The sequence below is a fragment of the Polypterus senegalus genome, chromosome 4 (genome assembly GCF_016835505.1).
Source record: "Polypterus senegalus isolate Bchr_013 chromosome 4, ASM1683550v1, whole genome shotgun sequence".
NCBI classification, from domain to species: domain Eukaryota; kingdom Metazoa; phylum Chordata; class Cladistia; order Polypteriformes; family Polypteridae; genus Polypterus; species Polypterus senegalus.
This window is the reverse complement of record NC_053157.1, coordinates 88828470-88851052: the sequence shown is the minus strand read 5'-3', so window position 1 is coordinate 88851052 and position 22583 is coordinate 88828470. Positions and strand designations below refer to the sequence as shown.

Sequence of the window (22583 nt, the reverse complement as noted above, 5' to 3'; positions counted from 1 at the left end):
TTGGGTGTAGCTTTAGGTTTCTTTTCCGTTTCTTTTTGAGCCCCTTTCTTGTTGCTCATGTTTATATATGCTTGCATATACTTTAATAGAAACTCCTCGTGTTGGGTGAATTCAGGATACCTCGGGATAATAAATAAAAACAAAATAACACCGCTGCTAACAGAGCTCCACTTCCGACGTCCATCTTCCGTAACGGACAAGACCAATCTCTCTGTTGTGCTCGTGTTCTTCACTCAGTTCTCCCACTGCATTTTTTCTTTTATTTGTGGCTCCCACAGAGAGACCAGCAATTTTTCACTTCAGTCAGTAATACTTCAAGTTCACATTCACTTAGTTTTTGTTTTCTACCTTGTTTTCCTCTGTTCTTCCATTGTTTGTAGGAAAGAGGTCTCTCATCACATTGTATATAGTGATTAGATAGCGGATATTCAGGAAAGGTGTGTTTACACCATATATGGTTAATAACAGGTGGTGATGTTGAGTGGCTAAAAATGTGTGCACACTAACATTATTTTAAGTTAATTTAATATTTATAAAGAAACTTGGCATGGCACATGTCATACATATGCTTGTAGAAGTCCAATTTTTTTCAATGTTTGTGTTGTTTTTGCCTTTTGAAAGTAAGAAAAAATTTAATTTAAAATGGAATCTAATGCTGGGCGGTAAGACCAAAATTCTACATCACGGTATTTTTCAAAAATATACTGGTTTCACGGTATTCAACAGTGTTTTTTTCCCCATGCATGAGTGGATGTTAACCGCATTTTCTCCTGCAATTACTGCAGTAGACTGGGTAAGAAGAACCTATTCCACTGTAATGAGAATTGTACATTGTACAAAAAAATTTTAATGTCCACACAAGTATTAATACAGGTTTGCATAGCCTCATAAAGTGACAGTTTTCAATGGGGTGGCACTAATGAAGATAAGGAATCGCATTGCATGACAGTTTCAGTCAAAATATAGAACCTTTTTATTGAACAAATTCTGTAAATAACTTAAACTATAATTTTGACAGCATATTTTCAACCATCCAAAGAGGCATTAGACAGTAAAATATTGAGAGGTGCTTGTCAAAAGTTGTATTGCACTGAACATATCTTAGAAAAGGGATAAATAGTCAATATGGTTTGTAAACCAACTCCACTTTCTGTTAATGTTAACAATCTCTGTCCACTGGCAAGTTAGCTACATGGAATGTAATGGCGTTGGTTAATTCAATCCATCGCTTGCTTTTTTTGTCGTTGGCAGTACCTCTAGCAAATGCATCTACAAGTGACGTCTGACTTGAGTGTCCTCTAGCTTTTTCAGTTTTACCTGAGGACGTGGAGGGTGACAATCTTAGTTCCATACATTAATTGTAATCCAAAGCATATTTACAGCGAATGTGGTGCAGCAAATTGCTTGTGTTGCCACCTCTGGCAACAACTTTAGCTCAATAGCATTTGCAGTAATTCGTTGTTTGGTCCACATCTGACCTTTTAAAACCAAAGTATCTCCAGATAACAGACATGGTTCCTTTTTTTGGCAAAAGTTCTTCTGTGTCATCATGTTCAACTTTATCGTCTGCTATAGCTTCAGTTTCAGAATATTCTCTGTCCATTTTCACTGCTCAATACCTCCATTAACGTATTTACTTCATTGCATGTGTGTTTAGCGGTGTAGCAGTGAAATAGGTCCCTGCTTAAACAGTTTCCTGCTGCGCCACATTCTGAACGTTGTTTAGGCTATTTAAACCAGTGTTGCAGTGTAAGAAAAATCTATATCATAACAAGAGTAAAAAACAGTTTTAGGTATGAATCGGTATACTTCCCAGCACTAATTGAATCTAAGTAAGTTTTTTTTTTTATGAAGCCCCAGGTCGTCTAATTTAAAATCAGTACCTCATCTCAAAAATGCTCTTTTGGGTGAATGGGCACTTATTTACACAGACACAATCTTGTGGAAAGCATTCCTAGACGAGTGGAGGCTGTTACAGTTGCAAATGGTAGGCCCGAGTCTATATTAATACTCATAGTTTTTAATGGGATATCCAACAAACTTAAAGTGCACCCGGAAAGTATTCACAGCGCATCACTTTTTCCACATTTTGTTATGTTACAGCCTTATTCCAAAATGGATTAAATAAATTTTTTTCCTCAGAATACAACACCCCATAATGACAACGTGAAAAAAGTTTACTTGAGGTTTTTGCAAATTTATTAAAAATAAAAAAACTGAGAAATCACATGTACATAAGTATTCACAGCCTTTGCTCAATACTTTGTCGATGCTCCTTTGGCAGCAATTACAGCCTCAAGTCTTTTTGAATATGATGCCACAAGCTTGGCACACCTATCCTTGGCCAGTTTCGCCCATTCCTCTTTGCAGCAACTCTCAAGCTCCATCAGGTTGGATGGGAAGCGTCTGTGCACAGCCATTTTAAGATCTCTCCAGAGATGTTCAATCGGATTCAAATCTGGGCTCTGGCTGGGCCACTCAAAGACATTCATAGAGTTGTCCTGAAGCCACTCCTTTGATATCTTGGCTGTGTGCTTAGGGTCGTTGTCCTGCTGAAAGATGAACCGTCGCCCCATTCTGAGGTCAAGAGCGCTCTGGAGCAGGTTTTCATCCAGTCATCTTTCCCTTTATCCTGACTAATCTCCCAGTTCCTGCCGCTGAAAAACATCCCCACAGCATGATGCTGCCACCATCATGCTTCACTGTAGGGATGGTGTTGGCCTGGTGATGAGCGGTGCCTGGTTTCCTCCAAACGTGACAACTGGGATTCACACCAAAGACTTCAATCTTTGTCTCATCAGACCAGAGAATTTTGTTTCTCATGGTCTGAGAGTCCTTCAGATGCCTTTTGGCAAACTCCAGGTGGGCTGCAATGTGCCTTTTACTAAGGAGTGGCTTCCGTCTCCTGACGGCCTGATTGGTGGATTGCTGCAGAGATGGTTGTCCTTCTGGAAGGTTCTTCTCTCTCCACAGAGGACCTCTGGAGCTCTGACAGAGTGACCATCAGGTTCTTGGTCACCTCCCTGACTAAGGCCCTTCTCCCCCGATCGCTCAGTTTAGATGGCTGGCCTGCTCTCGGAAGAGTCCTGGTGGTTTTGAACTTCTTCCACAATTGGATGATGGAGGCCATTGTGCTCATTGTGACCTTCAAAGCAGCAGACATTTTTCTGTAACCTTTCCCAGATTTGTGCCTCAAGACAATCCTGTCTCGGAGGTCTACAGACAATTCCTTTGACTTCATGCTTGGTTTGTGCTCTGACATGAACTGTCAACTGTGGGACCTTATATAGACAGGTGTGTGCCTTTCCAAATCATGTCCAATCAACTGAATTTACCACAGGTGCAATTAAGCTGCAGAAACATCTCCAGGATGATCAGGGGAAACAGGATGCACCTGAGCTCAATTTGGAGCTTCATGGCAAATGCTGTGAATACTTATGTACATGTGCTTTCTCAATTTTTTTTATTTTTAATAAATTTGCAAAATCTCAAGTAAACTTTTTTTTCATGTTGTCATTATGGGGTGTTTTGCATAGAATTCTGAGGAAAAAAATTTATTTAATCCATTTTGGAATAAGGCTGTAACATAACAAAATGTGGAAAAAGTGATGCGCTGTGAATACTTTCCGGATGCACTGTATATAAGTGTGATGGTCTGATGTCCAAAATCTTTTTGCCATATAGAGCTTAATGGTGACTTTGCTCAGGTACAGTATTTTACCATGCAAACTTACCCAATTTGTTGATGGTCTCCATCTACGTTAGTAATGGATGTTGATCATGTGTTCTTAATGAATTTTTGTGGGTAAACATCCCCTGTTTCATTGAGGTCCAAAAGTATGGTAGAGGTTTTCCACAAAGTAAACCAGAAAGAAGCCTAAACAACAGTCAAAACAAGCCAGTTATAATCTATATTACTAAACGAAGGTTGTATATATGCACGGATGCCAGAAGCACCGAAAGTGCACGCGCATAGCGCCTCAGCGCCCCAGAGTCGAACCCTGTAAACCTAAACTTCAGATCACAATACAAATGCCGCCAGATTGCGAACACGCACACCACCGCATATACAACCTTTGTTTAATAATGTTTGTATATATGCACGGATGACAGAGGCCAGATGCAAGCCGTGCACAATACAACTGCCGCCCGAACACACACACACCACCGCATATACAACATATTGACGTTGACCAGATAAATAATCAAGTAATTGGATTGCTTCCTGGAGAAAGCCATGCCTTTCTAAGTACTGACAGAGTTGATTCTGAACACGAAGCTGAGCATTTTAATTTCCCATATATTTAGAATATTTAAACAGTATTAACCTGGCCGGATTACCACAACACAATCTTATTAGGGATAATTGTCATGCTATTAAGAAACCTTAATACTAAACAAGGTTTATGCAATGGTACACAGTTGGTCGTGAACAGCATGAGAGAGAATGTTATTGAGGCACAAGTGCTTACGGGTTCCCATACTGACAATACTGTTTTGATTCCCAGAATTGACTTTACAAGTTCTGACCTGGAATTACCTTTTAAACGTAGACGACGCCAATTTCCCATTAAGGCTGCATTTGCCGTGACGATCAACAAATCCCAAGGACAAACAATGGACAAATTAGGGATTTACCCATCTGAGCCTGTATTTGGACATGGACAACTTTATGTTCCCTTTTCAAGAGTCCGGCATTCATGTGACGTTAAAGTGAAGGTTTTAACTACTCCATACCAGAGAGAACTGATTCAACAAACAGGAAACCATCTTTACCAAAAATGTTGTTTATAAGAAAATTTTTGATTAACTATTTTGAATTTACCATTTTATGAATTTTTTGTTTCCAATTTACTTCATTTAAACCTTTGCACTCCAATATTTTTCTTTACTTATGAGTTCAATGACTCAAAGACATTTTGGAATTAAATGATATAACAATTAAATTTCAATTTTAGTTTTAATAAATTGGTTAATTTTAGTACAAATATATTTATTTCATTAAATGAAAACTTTCCCAGGACCTTCCCACCTTCTATGATTTTTTTTATCCTTTCAAAGATTGAAGGGAACAGAAAGTGATTGCCATTGTTGGATTTGCGATTCTTTAGAGAATCTGGGATTTACTGGTATTATGGAGAAAAATAGATCTGGGAAAGGGAACAAGATTATCTTAAAAGTCATTAAACATACTGTGCCTCAGAGCTCAGTGCAGTCCATTATATGGAAATAGGAGATATATAAGCTAGGCCGACACTCTAAACTTAGTCACAAAATAAGAACAGCTGTTGTTAGAGTGATACTTCAGAAGAGGTAACCACCTGATCCTAAGCATGTTCGGGAATGGACAGGACTTGGATGACCATCTAGGAAATGCTTGGGTTTCTGCTGGAAGAGGTGTTAGTGGGTCAGCAGGGAGCACTTACTGTGTAGTCTGAATATGGATCCAAAAGCCCCAGTGCAATGATGGGAACACTGTGGTGTAAAAATGGTGCTGGCCTTCAAATAAGGCATAAAACCAAGGTCCTGACACTCTGTGGTCAAAAAAGATCCCCGGACATACTTCATAAAGAGCAAGTTGTATCCCTATGTACAGGCTAAATAGCTGTACATGGCCTAGTCATTCTAGCCCCCTAATCATCTCCTGTCTCTAATTTTCTATCTCTCTCTCCACTTCACCACCTTATAGCTAATATGCTGTTGAGTGTACTGGACCAAGAATGGCTGCTGTCACGTCATCCAGGTGGATGCTACCTAATTATTGGTGGTTGAAGTGGCTCCGCATTCACTATGTGAAAAGCACTATTGTAAAGAATTATTTTTATTAGTATTAAAGACACCATTTATCACACTGACTTAATTAGAGAAGTCAGTGAGTGCAACTGGGGAGCATTGCATTAAGGGAAGACTGGCAACGTAGAAGTCATGGCAAAAAAAAAACATACCTTTTCCTGTAAAGAATCTGCGAAACAGCTTTTGAAAGATACTGCAAAGATGTTGCAGAAAATCTTTTGGTTTGTTGAGGCAAAAGTTTAACTTTTTGGCTTGAACAATAAACAGTATGTGTGCCGTAAATCTAACTTTAGAACATTAGAACACCCTAGACGAGAACAGGCCATTCAGCCCAACAAAGCTCACCAGTCCTATCCACTTATTTCTTCTAAAAAAACATCAAGTAGAGTTTTGAAAGTCCCTAAAGTCTTCCATACTACTTGGTAGCTTTTCCCAAGTGTCGCTCATTCTTTGTGTAAAGAAAAACTTCCTAATGTTTGTGTGAAAATTTACCTTTAACTGTTTCCCCGTTTTTCTTGATGAACTCATTTTAAAGTAACAGTCTCGATCCACCGTACTAATTCCCTTCATAATTTTTAAACACTTCAGTCATATCATCTCTTAATCTTCTTTTGCTTAAACTGTATAGGTTCAGCTCTTTTAATCGTTCCTCATAGTTCTACCCCTGTAGCCCTGGAACTTTTCTAGCACTGCTATGTCCTTTTTGTAGCCTGGAGACCAAAACTGCACACAGTACTCAAGATGAGGCCTCCCGTATATCTATACTAATAAAAGGCAAAGCACTCACTCACTCACTCGCTCGTTCGTGTGGGTGAAAGGCTGAAATATGGCAGGTTCATTCCTTACAGCTTCCTTACAAAAGTTGGGCAGGTTTCATTTCGAAATTCTACGCGTAATGGTCATAACTGGAAGCTGTTTTTCTCCATTTACTGTAATGGAGATGAGCTTGAACGCCGTGGGGACGGAGTTTCGTGTGACATCATCACACCTCCCACGTAATCACGTTGTACATAGAAAACCAGGAAGACCTCCAAAAAGCGCTGAAGAAAACATGCATTATATAAATGAGAAGGCAGTAAACAATAAGAAGCGGCGAGTGACATATACAACCATATTCATGAGTTCTGCTACTGAAACAAAGCACGATGTAAACCTACACTTTAAATTAAGTTCATAGACAGGCTGCCGCTGGCGTTTGTAATTTAGTGCCTGCCCATATAAGGCCGTCCGTCAGCGGCAATCCAATAGCAAACTCCCACTAAATATTCACGGGTGAAGGACTGTGCTTATGCAGAGGAAGATGAGATGGTCAGGGTGGTGTTTGGCACAAACTCAGCGAAACTGCGAGAGAAAGTTTTAAGTGCCAGGACTAAGGTAACATTAAATACAGCCATGGACATAGCACGAGATGGCACCAGCACAGCTGGGAACCTTCGATGCATGTACACCGAGCGGCTCATGTGAACTGACGCAGTGCACAGATAAAAAGCAACAGTTCCAAAGAGCTGAACAAAACCGAATTACACAATTGAAAAGGCAGCAAAAATATGAAGCGCCTGATACATACAAGCATATTCATAAATCCAGCTACTGCGGAAACAAAGCACACGGTGGAAAAAGTCAATGTCCTGCTAAAGGAAGACAGTGTAAAAAAACCGTGCATGCAGTGTGTCAGGTCTCAGATAAAGAAGAAGACAAGCTGTTTATTGATGCAGTAAGAAACGAATCGATGAATGAAACCTGTCATCTTTACAACGATTGACAAACACGGAATGTAACTTGAACACAACACATCCTACAAATACGAACCTGATTGAAAGAAATAATGATAATCAAATCCTTGATGACAGCAACACTCAGTAACACTCACAAAACAAATACTGTATATTGACAGTCATGTTACATTATTTTTAAAATGTTCCCTTTTCTTTTTCATAGCTTTTTTAACACACTACTTCTCTGCTGCGATATGCGGTGTATATATATATATATATATATATATATATATATATATATATATATATATCCCGATCTACATACTCGAATAATGGATACTTTATTCGCCATCAATGATTGTTTTGGTAAAGCCATACTCAGTGTATTCATTAGATGAACGGTAAAAAAGTAAGAGCGAGGGAGGATGACTTATTGAGGCATGCAGGCTGTAGTCGCGTCAACTCTATCTGAATTGCGATCACATTTGAAAAATATATCTTTTCAAGTTCTATTTAGTCCATATGTGTCAAACTCAAGGGCCATGGGCCACATCCGCCCGCGTAATTATATCCGCCGCGAGATCATTTTATATACTGTATTATTGTTATTAATGGCCCGGGTATATGATGGTAACGCAAACTACAGATCCCATAAAGCAGCGCTTCAGCTGCCTTGCCTAACACTTACCGCGTTAATCAAGTCTAGCTTATGATGCTGCAAGTTATTGCGGCTAGCTCACACGATGCTGAAGAGAAAAGTTGATTCTGAAAATAGAGCCTTTAAAACCGATGGGAGGCTGAGTATATGTTTACTGAACCCGTGTGTCTCATTTGTGGAGCTAATGTGGCTGTAATTACAGAATTTAATCTAAGACGGCACTATGAGACAAAACATCAGGGTAACCTGAAAGACCTGAATGCAATGCAGAAGATACAGAAAGCAGAAGAATTAAATAAGAATCTGACACTTCAGCGGACGTTTTTACCCGTGCACAATCACAAAGTGATTTCAATTGAGGCTGCTTTTATGGGAGACACAAATGCACCAGTGCAACTTGCCCCACTTTCAATGTTGCCAAGTAATGTTGAACCAAGTCGTCACTACGGTGTTCCCAAATACGCACTTTGCTGATAAACTGAGTGCACTGAGTTTGCACGGCGCTTTGGTGACTTTGAAGAACAAAAAAAGTCCGTCTACATGCGGCTCGAACCTTGTGCATGTTTGGTAGCACATATCTGTGTGAGAAGCTCTTCTCAGTGATAAAGACTAACAAAACAGCACACAGGAGTCGCCTCACTGATGAGCACCTGCAATCCATCCTGAGAATCTCCACAACACAGAACCTCACACCAAACATAAACGAACTTGTTGCCAAAAAGATGCCAGGCGTCCAGCTCTAAAATGACATATGAGCAAAGACAACTGAATGATTTGATTTGTTATTGCTGAAAGGAACACATTTTATTTGTATTTCCAGGTTTTGTTATGCAGCATGTTCATATTTGAATTTGTATAATTTTGTCAGGATATATATGTTTTATGTGTGTGTGTGTGTGTGTGTATATATATATATATATATACTGTATATATATATATATGACAGCAACACTCATCACTCACAACAGTGACAAAACAATTACATTGACAATCATGTTACGTTATTTTCAAAATGTTTCCTTTTCTTTTTCATTGCTTCTTTAACATACTACTTCTCCCTCAAGCGCCTGGTGTTTTGCTAGTCATCACTAATTCTCCAACTTCCCATGTAGGTAGAAGGCTGAAATTTGGCAGGCTCATTCCTTATAGCTTACTTACAAAAGTTAAGCAGGTTTCATTTTGAAATTCTACGCGTAACAGTCCTAACTGGAACCTACTTACGTACATATATATATGGCCATAGTCTGCAGCTCAGTCGCCGTGTGAGACGGAGTTGCATCCCCCATCATCATGCCTCCCACATAATCGAGTGCCTGCCTGTATAAGGCCGTTCGTCAGCAGCAATCCAATAGACACGCTGCCGCTAAATATTCACGGGTGAAGGACTGTGCTTATGCAAACGAATAGGAAAGCAAGGTGTAAAGCTTAAGTTTAAATTAAGTTCATAGACATGCTGCCGCTGGCGTTTGTCATGCCTAAGACGAATACGATATTCGCAAGAGAAGTTTTTAATGAGAGGACACAGGGTATAAACAAGACGTTCGATCACTTCGTAACAGAGTTAAAATTGCTGGTAAAGGACTGTGCTTATGCAAATGAAGATGAGATGGTCAGGGATAGAATAATGTTTGGCACAAACTTAGCAAAAGTGCGAGAGAAACTTTTAAGTGCCGGGTCTGAGCTAACATTAAATGAAACCGTGAACATCGCAAGATTGCACGAGATAGCACAAGCAAAGCTGAGAACCTTCGATGCATGTACTCCAAGCGCCTCACATGAACGGACTGTGAACGCAGTATGCAGACAACAAGCAAGAGCTCCAAAGATTGCTGAACAAAAAACGCATTGCACAATTAAGACGGCAGCAATAGAATATAAAGCAACTGATGCATACATGCATATTCATAAGTTCACCTACTGCGGAAACAAACCACACGGTGGAAAAAGTCAATGTCCAGCTAAAGGAAGACAGTGTAAAAAATTTGGTAAATTGCACCACTTCGCTAAAGTTTGCAGGACTGGGAAAGGTAAATCCATGCATGCAGTGTGTGATGTCTCAGATAAAGAGGAAGACGAGCTGTTTATTGATGCAGTAAGAAAGGAACAACCCTCTGAATTTGAACAAGCCTTTGTAGACATATCAATAGGAAAGCAAGGTGTAAAGCTTAAGTTTAAATTACGTTCACAGACACTCTGCCGCTAAATATTCGCAGGCAAATCCACAACTTAATACCGTGAATACCTGTTAAACATCTTAGATTCACAAGTACCGATTTGGGTAGTGATCACTTTGATAAATGAAATCTGTTATCTTTACAACGGTTGACAACGAAGATGAGATGGTCAGGGATAGACTAGACAAACACGGAATGTAATTTGAACACAACACATCCTACAAATACAAACCTGATTGAAAGAAATAATGATAATCAAATCCTTGATGACAGCAACACTCATAACAGTCACAAAACAATTACATTGACAATCATGTTACGTTATTTTTAAAATGTTTCCTTTTCTTTTTCATAACTTCTTTAACACACTACCTCTATTTTGCTAGTCTTTACTAATAAAAGGCAAAGCCCTCACTGACTCACTCATCACTAATTCTCCAACTTCCCGTGTAGGTAGAAGGCTGAAATTTGGCAGGCTCATTTCTTACAGGTTACTTACAAAAGTTAAGCAGGTTTCATTTTGAAATTCTACGCGTAATGGTCATAACTGAATCCTACTTACGTACATATATACGTCCATAGCCTGCAGCTCGGTTGCCGTGTGAGGCGGCGTTGTGTCCCCCATCCCCACGCCTCCCACATAGTTGGCTGCCTGCCTATATTAATATAAGGCTGTCCGTCGCTCTGGTCTCTTCATTCCCTTCCTTGCTTCGCCACGGTATTCATGTCTCCCTGCTGATAACTGCAGCCTTTTTATTTAATCCACGGCTTCTCCACTGTTTTATTGTTTGTTTATTACAATTATAGTTATTGTATAGGTATTTTAGACTTGATTTACTGTTCAGGTACCCATTTCCTTTACCATTCCAACCGTACCCCCATTAACATTGTCTATCAAGGTGATCACCATTGATCAAAGAACCTTTCACTTACCGAGTGGTTTCCATGCCCAGAGATGCCGCCTGCCTTTTCCATTCTCTGTGTTACATATTGAACGGCCATATCAGGCTCACTCTTGATATCCGGTGGAACATTGTGTCTTATGTATTGAATGACTGGGACAGGTTCAAAGTGTGGACTGATGACGTTACAGGAGATAATTATACTACACAGGAGTACTATAAGAGTGAAATGCTTAAGCCCTTCACCTATGGTTCTGCATGTGAGTTGATGGCTGCCGCTGAATTGTTCGGTTGTCGCTTTCAAGTGTACCGAAATGGCCAAATATTTTACACCTTTCGACAACCTCCAATGCCTCTTAAACATCTTAGATTCACAGGTGATGATTTGAGTAGTGGACACTTTTATGTTTATGAATGTTTCAGCTCTCAAAAGCTGGATGTGAAGTTATCGATGAAACCGGTTGTATGCTTTCAACGCTTGACAGATACCGAATGTCACTTCAACACAACAAGTCCTGCAAATACTAATGTAATTGAAACAAACCAGGAAACTCAAACCGATTATGACAGCAGCAATCTAAGCTGTGAGAAAACAGTAAAATGGAGGCGTGTCAGATGTCGTGGTACATTTTCTGATGCAACTTTGTGACGCTGCCGCCAAATACTTGCAGAAATATCCACAAGTCAATAGACTTGCTGTCGCTAAATACTTGCAGGCAAATCCACAAGTTCATAGAGACGCTGTTGCTAAATACTCGCAGGCAGATCCACAAGTTCATAGATACGCTGCCGCTAAATATTCACAGGCAGATCTTCAAGTTAATACCGGGAATGCCTGTTAAACATCTTAGATTGACGAGTACCGATTTGGGTAGTGAACACTTCGATGAATGAAACCTGTTGCCTTTACAACGGTTGACAAACACGGAATGTAACTTGAACACAACACGTCCTCCAAATACGAACCTGATTGAAAGAAATAATGATAATCAAATCCTTGATGACAGCAACACTCATAACAGTGACAAAACAATTACATTGACAATCATGTTACGTTATTTCTAAAATGTTTCCTTTTCTTTTTCATTACTTCTTTAACACACTACTTCTCCGCTGCGAAGCGCTGGTATTTTGCTAGTTATTATATATATATTATATATAATATAATTTATTATAATATATCATAAAGGCTGAGCATAACCTCCTTGGACTTGTACTCCAGACACTGTGCTATATAACCTAACATTCTGTTAGCCTTCTTAATGGCTTCTGTACACTGTTGGGAAGTCGATAGCTTAGAGTCTACTATGACTCCTAAATCCTTCTCATAAGGTGTACTCTCGATTTTACGACCGCCCATTGTGTATTCAAACCTAACATTTTTACTTCCTGTGTGTAATACTTTACATTTACTGACATTAAATTTCATCTGCCACAAGTCTGCCCACTTCCTTGTTTCGATTACTGGTAAGCTGTGCTTGAAGCTGTTGTGCTGTGAGATGTCTATCATGCAAGCTGGTGACCCTCAGAAACATGTTTTCTGATTGGGTTGTGATTTGGGGTCTGCCAGATGTCTTCCTATCAGAGCTTCTTCCAGTTTCCAGATGCCTTTGGATCGTGTAGAATATCATTCTCACTGACACTTTAATTTTTTTTTTCTTTGCAGATTTCTCTAAATGAAAGTTCTACACTTATAATGGTCATAATGCCTCATTTCATTTGTTAATTGCTGTTTTCTTGCCATTATCACTGGAATAGTATCTAAATAGTACTTCAGAGGGTTAAGCAACACAGTCTGTTCCAACTCTGCTTTAAGAAAAACAGAGGGTTTTTAAGTAATCAACAGAAGTTGAGACACCTGTGCAAATTGTTTGCTTCAACTGGCAAGGTTTAATTTACTATAATTGCTGCAAAACATCTTCAGATTGTAACTTGTTATTTGTTCTATGAAGGAGACCCATGTGTAATATGCTGTAATTTTTGTTTTTGGTTTTTGCTAACCTAAACTTTACATTTAAACCTCTGGCAGTTTACTGCCTTTTTCACCATATTAGGTCTTTTATTGCATTTCATTTGATGAACTTTCAAGAAAAACTGTTTTGACTGTTATGTAATGTGTATATATACACTGCACACACATACAGTATGCATAAAACATATATGTTAAGCTTTTTCTTTTGTAAGATAACTTATTTTAAATCTTTGTCTATAGAGTTATTATAGAATGTCATTTACCTAGTCTGTGCTAGTAGTTTTGTATTTCTGTCTCTGCCACTTTTTTTAGTCATTTTTATGTTGTGTTTAACATTATTTATGTTTTCCAATATTCCCCCTTTGTTTCAGTTAACAAAAAAATCATGTAAATATAAATCACAATGTATTTTATAGACTAGCTACTTATAAAATGTAAAAACATGATTATATGCCATATTGTGATACATAATATAATCTTTTTTCTTTTTTACACAATAATTGTTTTAAGCATACTTGGATGACTGTGGTATGCACCTGTAACATTATAGAAAAAGGAAGTAGGCCTCAAAACAAAACGACCACAGCTGATTGACCCCAAACATTTATTAGCTCCATATTTGTGTCTGCTCTGTCTTGTTTTTTTTGTAGAGCAGGAATATTATTTAATGTTTTTGTTGTTTATTTTAAACAATATATGCAATTAAAACATGTTTAAATGTTAAATCTAATATACAGTATGTGAGTATGAATGGGAAAACAGAAAAGCAGAAGTAAGTTAAAATGCAAAGACATAAAGAATAATAATAATTTAGAATAATTTTCTCAGCAACATAATCAGTGGTCAATAAATAAGGTGTCAATTCCTGAATTAAAATCATCAAACAATCAGTTATCATTAGTGTTGATTGGCAAAATTCACCAAAGCATTTTTTGCAGCGAATATGCCATAGAACTCGCTCGCAAATATTTTTCTGAAAATTCTCCATGCAGACTATTTAAGGCTGATTTATATTTCTGCATTGAGCCTATGCCGTAGCTACACCATCACCCACATAACCTGCGGTGTATCTATGGCATGGCCTTAGCACACCTCCTTAAAAATGTAAATATGCGCTGTGTCAATGTGATCCCTAAACAGACTCCCATGACCGTGAGTCTGTTTGTCTTCTGGTGTGGAAGTCTGTGACTGCATGAAAAAGTGGAAAAATCTAAGGGACAATTACATCTGCCTTTGGAAGAAAATGTGTTACAAGAGGACCAGTGATCCTTGGTGACAAAAACTGCCTACATTTTAATGGATCATTTGCTTTTCTTGCATGCTACAAACACTGCCAACTAGCATTCAAGCATTTGCCTGTGGTATGGGGCAACGCCGAAATGCAAACTGTTTTCAATGGTGTGGTGTTCGTGCATAGCTATGCCATTGATTTTGTGCAGATGTATTAATCAGCCTCTAGGCGACCACGTCGTTCTGGCAGCACCTGGATCCCAGTCAAGCAATTGAATGAGCCAGTCCCATGCTGCTGTTTTGTGACTTGACCAATGTGTGCTCTAAGAGTTCAACTCTGTGAGCGCAACAATCTATATTTTATTTTACTTATTTCTAGTATTATGACCATTAGTTGTATATTGTTTGTGGTATTCCTTCCATCTGCATCTTTTGTTGTTTGAGGCACAGTGGTACAGTTGTTAGCACTGCTATCTCACAGCTCAGATCACATATTCAGCCACCCAATTGGTTCAGCATGGTTAACAGACTTTTTCCTACCCTTCAGGGACATTATAATCCACTAAAACTAGTTCAGTTCTTCCTTCCAATTGACTTCAATGCATTTTGCTAAGTTCGGAAAAGATCGCAAACATTTCCATGATTTCATGCGACTCACAGTCAAAGTGAACTTTGCGTGGTTCGCTCATCACTAGTGTGCATCCACTTGTTTCAGGAGGGAGCAAGACAGATGTTTATTGTCCTGTACCAATGACCATCTTTAGGAAGTTCATACCTCTCATACTTCATAAACTCTGCCTTCTTTTTGCATATTATGTAATAATCACAAATACAAGAATTACAGGACCATATCTGTGCCCACACCACCAAAAAATGAGATTAGCTTTAAAAAACAACTAAGGGCAATGTTTCTACACAAAAGCATTCAGGTGAGCCATTGGTATTGCACTCCTGATTATTAAGACACATTTATATTATTTTTAGCATTTTCTAAGAAAAGAGCATAATGTTCAGGAATGCTCATCAGTTTCAAATACTGGTACATCTAAAGATCAGCAACTCCTAGTACCAGGGCTTATGGCAAAATTTAAGCAGAACAGAATTCAAGGTAGACAACAAGCAGTGGAACATAGTCTTAAAGTTGCTTTCTTTCTTGTTCATACAAACCTATATTAAGAGTTATGTGCATTGGGAGGAGAAATTTGAAATAAAATACAAATAGTTCAATTGTTGTATTTCACAGCCCTGGGGTTTCAGTTTGGCTACTTTAAGTTAATTTGCAAAGTAATTGTATTCTTTACAGAATGGTAGTGGGCAAAATTAATGATGCAATTTTTATGAAGTAGGTACTTAATATGCATGGAAATGAAATATTATTGAAAAGAGAAAAAGAGCCTATGCTAGTTTAAAGTTTTATATTTAAAAAATGCCTCCAATTTATTAACTTTTGACTCATTTTAAATTATTTTGGATTTCAGGGACATTTTTCCAACTCACCATCTGAGTCACTGCAATCGAGAAGGGTCGTAATCTCGCACAACATGGATAAGGCAATCAAAGAAGGTACTGCTACAACTGAAATGCTTATTTGGCTTTTCCTCTAATATATATATATATATATATATATATATATATATATATATATATATATATATATATATATATATATATATATATATATATATATATATATATATATATATATATATATATATATATATATATAATAGATCCTATGTAAACCTGTAGATAAATATCTGTGTTTTCATGTTAATTGCTTATGTCTGGGAGAAAAAAACAGTATATGTTTATTTTAATCACTCATTTGTAAGTTCAGAAGCCAGCATTGGGTCTATTTCTGGAAAGTGTATATATTTAGTAGAATGTTGATTGAGTCACAACTGTGATAATTTATTATATTTCATTTTATGCAGATAAACTTCCATTAAGTTCAAGCATAATAGAAGTTAATTTAGAATATTCACTAGGGTTGTCTGGTACACTGGTATGGAGAAAATACATAAAACCCCAGTTTTTAATATGGTACAGTACCATCATTTCAGTATTTTCTGTACCTGAATTAAGCAGTAGTTTTGAAAGGCCTTGTGCTCAACTTTTCATTGTTCTGCTCTCCGATGTGTTTTAGACTCTGCGATGAAACCCCCTACTGTTCCACTCCTTAAACTGTGGGTTCTGTTGCGGACATGTCTATGACGAGTCGCCACATAATTGTATAGTAAAATTGTGAAGATCATCCACATGCAAATTCTGTATTGAATGATATGCCTCCTGCTATTTAGCATACAGTATGTGAAACAATATTGCTGAACATTATAGAGATCTTTCATACAAAAATATAATATAATATGTATACTCCATCTCCCATCTCATTACCTTGTAAACCATCAGTCTGAGGAGACTGCCAGCAAAGACTCAGATGAGAAAGGAGGAGAGAAGTGAGTCTGACATAGACAAGCTTTTGAGGTGGAGGGGCTGTGGCACTAGGTAAAATTATTGTCTTTAGTAGGTTGAAATGAAAATAACTGGTGAAGCACAAGAATGGGATGAGTTTCAGGATGTCAAAAAGGGTAAGTAAATTGGGTGTTAGTACATATATGAGTGTAAATCAAAAATTAAAGGAAATTTTAAAATTATGCAGTAAACATGGATGCTCTGCTGCAGGTATTGCACTGTTGTTGAAAAATGTGCTGTAGTCAGATTTCTTTGTACAGAGGGATTGCAACCTGCTAAAATTCACCAAAGGACTTACTCTTGTATATAGTATGTTGTGGGAGCGTTGCATGCTAAATACTGTTTCACTGGTCATACAGAACTGGTCAATGCCTCATTGTTTGTTTGCTGTTAATGGTATAAATTAAATCTACAGTACACCAGTAACAAAGGTGCAAAGAAGATGTTATATTAAGTTTAAATTCCTTTATTGAGGAAAATTCTTTGTATTTTTTTTATTTTTCATTTAAAGTGATTCAATAAATGTCCATCAACTGGTAGTGTGAAGAACATGTATGTTGGACCACAAAGAACCGTGAGGACATCAGAAAATATTAATAAGGTTGAGACAGGAAGTGCATGTGCAGCGCAATGTCAGTCAGAGTAAAACATTTCATAGTAGACTGTTTGCCAAATTACTATCAAGATTTATCCTATCACCTGTATAAAATACAAATAGTACTTTTTTAAAAATGATTTAGCTTTTTTTCTCTTTTTTAACTTGTTTTTTAAATGGGAACCAGGGTATGTTAAACTGTTTGAAAACACATTTCTAAAAATGTATGTTAATGGTGGAGCTCATTTGAAAAACGTTACTAAAAATATTAAGACAAGGTTAATAATCTGCATCAATTAATTTTTGTACTACTTCATTCTTTATTCTGTGCCATGAGTCAAGTAACTAAGTTGAATGACCTTTCATATTGTTCTTTCAAAAATCATGACATCCTCTCACTACACCCAAAGATTTAATTTCTCTCAACTTTACTAAACTTTGCACTAAATATTTACAATAGTAGTGATAGCTGAGGTGTGAATGCTGATATTGACACCAAGGTCAATATTTTAGTACTGATCCATCACAAATATACAATGAGAGTAACTGACACAGGGCAGACCATTAAGGAGTCCAACTGCTTAAAGCCTTAAATACCATCTATACCATATAAACACCATATATACTATATATACTGTATTCCCAGATGGCATTACTGGTTGATGTTAACTTGTCATGGGAATGAAATTAGTATGGGGTATTTTTTTGAACATTGAGTTGATAGATACTTGCAGCAGTGGTTTTGGAGCAATTTGGTGTTTGCTCCCATTGGCTTATTTGGGGACACCCACTGTAACGATTGTGTTGGCTTTTTATATTTCAAACTGATGCATTCAGTTTTTTTTATCATTTCTACACTGTTTGAAGTAATGACTAATTACACCAAACAGACCAACTTGCAATGAACTTCATGTCAGCCAAGCTGGTTTGTGACAGAGAGAAAGATTGGGCACCATTTATTTATTGTTTATTTTTAGAAATCAAATGTGAACAGTGTGTTAATGGCATAGACAGTTCCTTGCTTATGAGATGTAGTGTGACTTTTAAATTAACCATCAGTAATGCCCATACTGTATTAACTTTTTTTGGTTTGGAATTTATCTTTACATCCACCTTTTTATATATTTTTACCTTTCACTTCCTTCACTTGAATAAAAGGAAAAGGGATACAAAATGAAAACAGACCTTTAATGTAAGATTTTATTACTTAGGTGTGGTGAAATGTCTTAATTTAGATTGTGATATAAGCAAAGGGTTAATTCTGTGATCTGTTGTAATATTGTAATTATAGTGTGTATTCCCACACCTGGCTCAGAAATCTGTGTACATTCATGTGAAAAAGGAAGTTTGCCCTCTTTCAGTTGTATACTTTGAAATATAGGACATAACTAAAAATTATTTAGTCCTCTACACATCCTAAAATTAGATAAAGCTGACCTCAGATGACAAACAACTGAATTTTTTCTTTTCTTTTCCCTTATTTACTTAACAAAAATTAAAGCCAATATGTAGATGCTATGTGAGTAGAAAAACTAAGTACACCATCTTATCTAAGAGGGTATGAGTCTATCAAATTATATCAGAGAAATTTGGGATTTGAGATGTAGGCTTTGTCTTGTCCATCTGAAAGCCTTCACTAATTTCTTTTTTAGCTGTTCACTAATTGATTTACTTTTGTGCTCAGGATCATTGTCTTGCAGCACAATCAGATTTGACCAAGCTTTAGCTAAAATACTCTGGTATAAAGAAGAATTTGTAATGGACTCTTAGACTGTAAACCAAATAGATCATGTAGCTGCAAAACAACCCTCAAATCGTTTTTTGAATTTTTTTACTCCAGGTCATCAGAAAGCATTCTGAATTCAATTGGTTTTAGTTTGTCAGCATCTTCTAATTAGATAATGGCTCAGAATTGTTTAATTTGACAAAATACCTTAGAATATTAATACCATAATCGTAAATACATTAAATAAAATTCTGTAAAGTTCTCATTAGCATTGGGAGGGTAGAAGTTTGCACCTCCCTGCTGTTCGGGGAAAAATATCTGAACAGGGACTAGGATATGTGCCTTCCTGATATCTACACAGCCACCCATGACAGTAATAAAACATTTTGCATCATTATGATCCAATGTGAATTACTTGTTAAGTATTTCACTGATTTATAATGTTCCATTTTTTGGTGTGATAATCTGTTAAACTCTTTTTCAAAGTTCCAGTTATTAACTAGTGATCCATAATAACCTGTCAGCCTTGAAAATAGTATTAACAACAAGCAGACTGAAAGCACTGATCGTGTAAAGGGATCTGAATGGAGTAAAGTAATGTCTGTTGTCAAGGGTTGGTTTTCCAATCAGAAATTAATATAGGATAAATGGGTGTTCTAGGATTACTTAAATGAGAAAGATAGTGCAAGTTAAAAAAAATGTAGAGAGGGGGCATCAATTGTTACAAATAAATAGGAATGGAGGTGGTAATGAATGGAATAGAAGTAAAAGTTTATGTATTTAGGAATGTCAGATGGAGCACTCTGCTTTAAATAACTGCAGAGTAGATTATTTAGGAAAAAGTGATAGAAGACTAAACTAAGTTTTATGTGTTTTCACCTCAGTGCTCTTTACTCTATTGTGAAGTTCTTCTTCTTTCGGTTGCTTCCGTTAGTGGTCGCCACAGGGGATCATCTTGTTCCATATCTTTCTGTCCTCTGCATCTTGTTCTTTAACACCCATCACCTGCCTGTCCTGTCTCACCATATCCACAAACCTTCTCTTAGATCTTCTTCTTTTTCTCTTGCCTGGCAGCTCTACCCTTAACATCCTTCTCCCAATATACTCAGCATCTCTCCTCTGCACATGTCAAACCAATGCAATCTTGCCTCTTTGACTTTGTCTCCCAACCGTCCAACTTGAGCTGATACAATACAATGCAATACAATTTATTTTTGTATAGCCCAAAATCACACAAGGAGTGCCACAATGGGCTTTAACAGGCCCTGCCTCTTGACAGGCCCCCAGCCTTGACTCTCTAAGAAGAAAAGGAACAACTCCCCAAAAAAGCCCCAGTAGGGAAAAAATGGAAGAAACCTTGGGAAAGGGAGTTCAAAGAAAGACCTCTTTCCAGGTAGGTTGGGCGTGCAGTGGGTGTCAAAAAGAAGGGGGTCAATACAATACAATACACAGAAAAGAACAAATTCTCAATACAGTATAAAAATTAAAATTTTAGAAGTACGTAGCAGAATTTAACAATGGATGACATCACATAATATGATTTGGATTTGTTTATAGTCCTGGAGACCTCATCCATCATGCTGCCTCCCCCATTTGGCCATTCCACAGCTGAAACAGTGCTTGACCAGCCAATCCGATGAAAGGACGTCTCTTTCCCATGATTCCAGCGATCCTCCTTCAGGGGTGACTTTACCATAAGCAGGCACAACAACTTGGCACGTGGGTCAAGGCACCAAGTGCTACATTTGAGTACCGAGATAAGAAACAGAATAGGTGAGGGTTAGTATCAATTATAACTATCATGTTACTTATGTTTTAGTGCTAATGACTGACAACAGAGATGCAGTATGTACAGTAGATCAGCAGCTTTAGTCAGGATATGCTAAACTGAAGTAGTGAGTCTTCAGCCGGGATTTAAAAGCTGAGACCGAAGGGGCATCTCTTATTGTAGCAGGCAGACCATTCCACAGTTTAGGGGCCCTGTAACTAAAATCTCGACCTCCCACTATTATTTTATTAATCCTTGGAATCGTAAGCATCTTGAGATCTTAATGTGTGCTCTGGTTTGTAAGTCATGATAAGTTCAGACAAGTAACCCGGACCTTGGCCATTTAATGTTTTATATGTTAAAAGGAGGATTTTTAAATCTACCCTAAACTTAACCAGGAGCGAGTGTAAGGATTTAAGAACTGGAGTTATATGTTCGTATTTTCTTGTTCTTGTGATAATTCTTGCAGCAGCATTTTGGATTAACTGGAGGCTGTATAAAGAACAGTTTGAACATCCAGTGAACACCGCATTACCGTAGTCAATCCTACTAGAAATGAATGCATGAATTAATTTCTCAGAATCCTGTTTATTTAGAAAGCGCCTTAATTTCCTAACATTTTTAAGATGGAAGAAACATGATTTGGACAGCTTTGTAATATGTGCTTTAAATGACATGCTAGAGTCAAAGAGAACTCTGAGATTTCGGGCTGATTCAGTAAACTTAATGGTGATTCCAACTGAGTTAAATGATGACAGAATATATTTGTGATCAACGTCATTCCCTCCTACAATTAACATCTCTGTTTTAGCTGTGTTTAAAGACAAGTAGTTCTCATCCATCCAGTCCTTTAACTCACTAACACAACTAATTAAAGACAACATTGGAGAAGCTTCACTTGATCTAAATGAAAGGTATAACTGGGTGTCATCTGCATACGAGTGAAAGTTAACATTATGTTTCCTAATGATAGACCCCTGTGGAAGCATGTAAAGTGAAACCAGTAAAGGTCCCAGTACTGAACCCTTCGGGACACCATATTGAACTTCTGTGTATAATGATGGAGTACTGTCAGCACATTTCTTTACATATTGGAATCGACTTCATAAATACGATCTAAACCAAGCCTTTAAGCCCAACATCATTTTCTAGCCTGTGCAGTAAAATAGAATGGTCAATGGTGTCAAACGCTGCACTTAAGTCTAACAACATAATTACAGTGGAGTTTCCTTTATCAGAGGATATCAGAATGTCGTTTACAACCCAAGTTAGTGCCGTTTTCTGTACCATGACCAGTGCGGAAAACAGACTGGAATTTCTCAAGTAAATTGTAACGCGTAAGGTGTGACTGAGGCTGATTGGCGACTACTTTTTCTAGTATTTTTTGTAGTATCTAATGTACTCATTTCTAACCCTATCCATCCTTGTCACACCTAGTGCAAATCTTAGCATCTTTAACTCTGCCACCTCCAGCTCTGTCTCCTGCTTTCTGGTCAGTGTCACTGTCTACAACCCATATAACATAGCTGGTCTCACGACCGTCCTGTAGACCTTCCCTTTCACTATTGCTGATATCCG

General features: G+C 37.6%; 1 protein-coding gene across 2 annotated transcripts in view; it reads left to right on the top strand.

Annotated features, from left to right (window-relative positions):
* snx25 (sorting nexin 25) overlaps positions 1 to 22583 on the top strand; it is a 423222-nt gene that overhangs the window by 61011 nt on the left and 339628 nt on the right. For both annotated transcript variants that reach the window (XM_039750997.1, XM_039750996.1), the window contains exon 2: positions 15923 to 16007. In XM_039750997.1, the coding sequence (XP_039606931.1) occupies positions 15923 to 16007 (85 nt within the window). The remainder of the gene's footprint in view (positions 1 to 15922; positions 16008 to 22583) is intronic.